At 28.5% G+C, this 6,595-nt stretch overlaps 1 protein-coding gene across 1 annotated transcript; it reads right to left on the reverse strand.

Moving 5' to 3' along the window:
• Window positions 1-2,390: 2,390 nt before the first annotated feature.
• Window positions 2,391-4,601, reverse strand: LOC145123536 (desiccation protectant protein Lea14 homolog). Its single transcript, XM_079058744.1, has 2 exons — window positions 4,276-4,601; window positions 2,391-2,802 (listed from the first exon to the last, which is right to left on the reverse strand). Exons 1-2 carry the CDS (start codon window positions 4,479-4,481, stop codon window positions 2,553-2,555), a joined length of 456 nt encoding a protein of 151 aa, XP_078914870.1. The 5' UTR covers window positions 4,482-4,601; the 3' UTR covers window positions 2,391-2,552.
• Window positions 4,602-6,595: the final 1,994 nt, after the last annotated feature.

Consider the following 6,595-nt stretch of genomic DNA (forward strand, 5'->3'; position numbering starts at 1 on the left):
ATAAAAATAGAAAAACATATATTATAACATTTGTATTAAAAAAGATATATGTACAACGAATAATAATAAAAAATATGAAAAATAAATACTAACTTTTAATAACATAAAAACAGTAAAACATCTATTATAACATTTATATTAATTCTTCATATTAAATCACAAATTTCTTCAAATACATTAATGTTTTTAATGAGCAAAACTTTACAACCTTATAAAATAAAGGAAAATAAAAAGTTATTAATAATTACTAATTAATAATCATAAGTTAAAAACTCTTGAGTTGTAACTAATAAATATACATAAATTAGAAAAGTATTGAGTTGTAGTGTGAGTTTCAAATGAATACGGTACTTGGAAATGTATATTTATTATTATTATTATTATTATTATTATTATTATTATTATTATTATTATATTCGTCTAAATAATTGGTTTTGATGCATCATTTTAATCCCTTCAATTATTAAACATAAAGATATTTAATTATAAATTTATAACATACATAGATGCATATACATGTTAAACAAATCACATATAATATATATATTTTTTCGTAAATGTCATATGTAATTCTTGTCGTAGTAATATGGATAAATTACTTTCATATGAAGAACATATCATGATAAGTTTATCATAATTACATATCAAATGTTCAAAATTATGTTATCTTTTAAATATTGTCTTTTAAATATGTTGTGTAGGATAACCCAACAAAAAAATAATAGAAAATAAACATAATCAAAATAGAAAAACTACAATCAAATAAATAAGAGCATTGGGTGGTTAAATATATAAATAAAGATGTTACATAACCATACATTTAAATCAAAAGAAAAAACTAACATTCGTCAACTTTGCTCAAACAAAAAAATTTATATCCATTTTATGAATCTTCTTTCTTCATTTAACACCATTCAACCAAAGAAACTTGATGACAATTCTTCACTAACCTGCAATCAAAATATTTTTCTTGAAAAAGAAGAATCAGAAAGATATTCCAAGCAAAACATTGATGTTTGAAGAGTCACATTCAAGATTGAGTAATACACACAAATCACATATAAAGATTAAATGAGAAACTGAATATAAAGAAATAATAGAAAAGCTTCATTTGTTTTGGTTGAAAGAAAAAATCATATTACAATTATCATCGATGCGACATAACCCATTTCTTCAAATCATCATATTTGGATCGTGAATGCTTCAACTATATGAAAACTTTTGAATCACAATATCTTCAAATCCTTCTTAGATGTAAGATTTTATATAACACAAAAGACACAAAAGATTGGCATTTTTATAGTAAACTTTTCACTAAATGCTAATTAAACATAATATAAGTTATAAAACTTTTGAGTGTTAAATCATAATTAATAAAACTTTTGAGTTGCATTAGTTAAAAAAGGGGGTTTCAAATGAATGTGGTTTGAGGAAGTTAAAAAATGGGGTTTCAAATGCATGAGATTCAAGAAAAAATGTTAGCTTTATAAGTATGTATGATAAGATCAAAATAAACTTTCTTTTGAGGTATGGTGTAATACAAATTTTAAGTACAATTTTTTGGGAATACTTGCTCAGCCAGAAAATAATATGTTGTTAAAACAAAACAAAATACAAGTTACAACATACCTTTGGTTTTATAAAAGATACAAAATAGTTACCTAACTAGTTATCTAACTATATCCTCATTCACATGTGGAAATATTGATAGTTTAAGAAGATAAACAATACAAAACTTGATTCAAACAACCGGTTAGTTTGTCTTTTCGAACATCTTTCAGATTTCTAAAAAAATGTCAATTTACTTGTTCATAATACATGATTGTTTTCTCTTGACTTTCTAGAAAAATACAAATAGTAACTCAATAATACATGATTGTTTTCTCTTGACTTTCTACTAGAAATAGTTAATTACCCACACTACTTGTACTCCCTTGAATAGGGATTCACAAGATGAATGTTTGCTAAAGTTGTGGGAAATGCTCGAGAATGCCTATATTTCAATGAGACAAATAAGAAAAATGACAACCCCAAAATAATATAATGGATTCACAACAATTTAAGAATCAAGAACAAGGGGATGAACAAATGGTGGAATTCCACATAGAGTTCAAATATTGCAAAATATCGTTAGTGTTCCGCAATTAACCTCTTCCGTAACCTTTGGAGTGGGTTGCGGTTTACCATTTTACCTACATAACTTAACAACTAAAACCAACTTTACCAATTAACCGGTCTAACTTTTGATTACTTAAACTTTGAGGATGAAAGTATAGCCAACCTAAAATTTGTAATTAAATTCATCACCTCAGTACATATCAACAAAACGAGGTAATTAAATCTAGTATGAGACGGATACATTAAAGGCAAAACGAGGGTGGAAATACAAATTTTGAAACAAATTAAATACATGTTTGATAATGAATACAAGTTTGCATATAACACCATTTACAAATTATCATTCATTCGAGAACTCATAAAGGATTACAAATTAAAACATAATTGAAAAGCATGTGATCACGAGATTGGTGTTATTTTTTTTTTTCACACATTTAATTAGGAAACAAGTCGACGACCGAAGGAAGCTTGATCTCACCATTGCTAGTTATAGGTATATTGATATCGCAAATGAAATCTATAACCAGCGTGGCATCAAGCTCGTAGTCAATGTCCCAATCATCAGTGATATCTTGGACCAAGGTTACCAACGCACCGTGTGGCAAATTAATCTCCGCATATAATATGGTGTCACCTTTCCCTTTGAGTGATCCTATGTCTGGGATTGTCCCGTTCGCTATCAAGCTAGTTTGAAATTAATCAATCCAAAGACACAAAACATCATGATGAGTATAGCACATGTATAAAGCAAAGTGGATAAGTTAGAGCAAAAGTTTATTTTAATAATTTGGATTTAAAACGTGAATCTCATCAAAATCAAATACTAGGTATAACATATTATTTATTTATTTATTTATTGGAAACACGGCCTTCAAAGTTACTTTATAATCGAAAAGAAAATTTTGTAAACTCGACAAGTTAGTGAAAAAAAATCATAAAAATTTGAAATTTTTTTTCATTTTTTTTATAAAAAAACACAGAAAAAAGATTTTGAAAAAATCATAAAAATTAAGAGATACTTCTATTCAATATACTATTGACTTTGTAAAAATATTTTTTTTAAAATAAGTTTTTGAAGAATTTATTTTTAATTTTAAGAAATATTAATTTTAAAAAAATTTATTGAACATAATATGATCCAAAATATGATAATTCAAAATACTTATGATTAAAAAAACTTTTTATTCAACTTGTTTATTATCCTTAATTTGTTATGATCTAAAAATATTTAGACTCAAATATTTTATAATCCTTAATTATATCTTTTATGATTCAAAATTAAATAATTCAAAATATATAATGATTCATAATTTTTTTTTGAACAAAAACTATATTTAATTGAATATATTATTGATCCAAAATCATATGATTCAAAAATGATTTGATTCATATGATTCAAAATAATTTGATTCAAAATTTTTTGATAAAAAATAATATGATTAAAAAAAATATGAACGGAAATATTATGATCCTTAGTATTTTTCTTATTTAAAATTTTATAATTGTGAAACATTAAAAACTCAAACTGGTATTTAGTTTAAATAATAAAAAAAAATCAAAAAGAAAAAATGAAAACACTAGTATCTTCATGTATGTAGTAAATATATTAAATAAAATGAAAAATAAAAACGAAAAAAAAAGAATAAAAAAATATTAAAAAAAACGAAAAAAATTAAAAACGTTAAAACCAAGCATATAGTTGTTTATTTAAAGAAAATAAATTATAACGAAAAAAATAAACGAAAATAAATAATAAAAGCTACTTAAATGACGTTCCATGGTTCACCGTACGTGATTAAGTCCTCGAATCTATATTAATTATCACGGACATGGGTTGCATGCGAACGCACCACGTCCAAATATTGGGTTTAACGTTTGTGCTTTTAACGAAATGGGTGATGTAGAATTGTCATCGCAGTCCTCACCATTTTTTAAGTATATATATATATATATATATATATATATATATATATATATATATATATATATATATATATATATATATATATATATATATATATAAAATTCAGTTTTTTAGTAAAATTTAGATTTGATAGTTAAGGACTTCCATATTCCATGCATGTGTGGAAATGTATGTGGGAGTAAGAGATAAACCAGAGGAAATCAACAACATAACATGATAACGAGGAAACGAACCTGCCGCAACTTTTGAGAGCGTACTGGATCTCGCTGAGTGGAATAGGTATACAGTAAGGATTTGAAATATTGAGCTTAACCAGATAAGTGTAAACCCCATCTTCCTCACCTTTCAGATCGACATCCACCACTCTCACCTTCGGCTTCTCTATGCTCGCCAACGTATTTGAAAAGAAATGCTTTATAATGTCCACTACACCGCACATATCTCCGCCGATGATCAATTAACCACAATATATTTCTAAAAGTGTAAAACAATTGGATTGTTTCGCACTAATTAAGAAGTTGCTTTTGCTCCTAGTTAGTGGAGATACCATGCCCCATTTATACATAAAAATGATGGTGGTATTATAAATTATAAATTACATGGATCTTGCCGCAAAGAGTGAGTCACACGTGATATTCGTTTTCATAATTTTTCTCCATGGATCAAAATACAAAGTATATATATATAATAAGTTCAGTTTTGGGGAATATTTGCTCAGTTAGAAAAACAAAATGTTATATGAAAAATTGAAAATAAAATACTAAGTTGCAGCATTACAAACTAAGATTGAATCAACCACACATTAATTATGTGTGTGAGAGTTGTATTTATATAAATAATACAAACGAATCTCCTATGATAAAGGAGTAACAAATACAAGATAAATACAACATAAACATTTTGAATATAATTAAGACTAATTATCTAATATCCCCTCAAGCGAATGGGTGGTGGATCAAGACGAAGCATAGCCCGAAATTGTTCAAATTGAGGGCGTGGAAGACTCTTGGTGAAAATATCCGCCACTTGAAGCTTGGTAGAGACGAACTTAGTATAGAGCTTTCCTGAAAGAACTAGCTCTCTAACAAAATGATAATCCAGATCAATATGTTTAGCTTGTTTGTGAGAAATTGGATTTTGAGTCATAAAAAGAGCACTCTTATTATCACATAGCAACGTGGGTCGATCAGGAGGCAACGAATGATGCTCTTGTAGAAGGTGAGTGATCCAAACAATCTCAACTGCAGCATTAGCCATGGCACGATACCCGGACTCGCAGCTAGAACGGGAAATGGTAGGTTGCTTCTTGGCACTCCAGGACACTAATGTGTTGTTTGTTTTTCCGAAGCAAAAATTCAAAAAGTCTGCGGACCACCTCTGCAAACCTCTGCAGTAGAAGAGGTGTACCAAACGGCTGCAGGCTGTAATAAGAAGCGTGTTTGTTTTTGTTAACATCTGCAGATTGTTGCAGACATTAAAAATTTAAAATAAACTAATTTAAAAAACAACATTAAAATGAATTAACTTATGTAAATCAAATGGGAGAAAACAGTTAAAGGGATATAAGTTTAATGTATTAAATGTTAAAGGGATGAAAATAGAATATAATATATAAGTAAAGGACCATAAACGTAATATTAAATATACTTCATGGACACTTATTTAAAAACCAATACACGTCGTTGTAAGATTTTTGGAAAAAAAAGTTGTAAGATTTTTGGAAGAAAAAAAAGGGTCGATTGTTTTTTGGGATTGGATTTTTTTAGGTTTAAGTTTGAAGGGGTGGGAAGAGGTACAACAAGTGCTTCCCCAAGAAGCACACGAGCAGAGGTTTTAAGCCCCGAAGACTTCCGAAAAACAAACTGCTGCGGGACAAAAAGTGTTGCGCGTGTGCTGCGCCACGCAGCAATAAGAGTTTTGAAGAGGTTTTTTTTAAGAAAAACAAACAGCACCTAAGTTAGCGCCTAGAAAAATAGAATATCCATAAGTTGATCTGCGGGTTTCAATACAACGAGCCCAATCTGCATCATAATAACCAAGAATGGTAGTAGTTTGAGGTCGATGTTAGATTAGTCCAAAGGAAAGAGTCCCCTTAACATATCGCAATATCCGTTTTACCGATTGAAAATGCAAGGTGGTAGGTGCATGAAGATACTGACTAGCTTTGTTAACAGCATAAGAGAGATCCGATCATGTAATAGTTAAATATTGAAGAGCACCAACCAAGGAACGATAGAGCGTGGGATCAACAAAAGGTGGTCCATCATAGGTAAAGGTTTCATGAGTGACCAAGGGAGTAGGAAACGGTTTTGAGTCAATTAAATATGCTCGTGTAAGAATATCGGTTGCATACTTTGACTGACTCAAGAATAGACCATCAGTGGTATAGGAAACTTCCAACCAAGAAAGTAGTTTAAGTCACCCAAGTATTTTATAGCAAATTTGCTATTTAGTTTTTCTAGTAAAAGATGTGATAAGAGATTCGCGATTACCAGTGAGAATCAAATCGTCAACATATACCAATAAGTACATAATATTGGAATCTTGAGCAAA

This window comes from Lactuca virosa, chromosome 7 (genome assembly GCF_052849685.1).
Source record: "Lactuca virosa cultivar CGN04683 chromosome 7, Lactuca_virosa_CGN04683_v6, whole genome shotgun sequence".
Taxonomy (NCBI): Eukaryota; Viridiplantae; Streptophyta; class Magnoliopsida; order Asterales; family Asteraceae; genus Lactuca; species Lactuca virosa.

What these genes read in the sequence shown, in the direction of transcription:
- LOC145123536 (XM_079058744.1), bottom strand. Translation starts at nt 4,481, where the DNA reads ATGTGCGGTGTAGTGGACATTATAAAGCATTTCTTTTCAAATACGTTG. An exon ending in GCTCTCAAAAGTTGCGGCAG is followed by an intron (nt 2,803 to 4,275) that starts GTTCGTTTCCTC and finishes ATTTCAAACTAG; the next exon opens with CTTGATAGCGAACGGGACAA.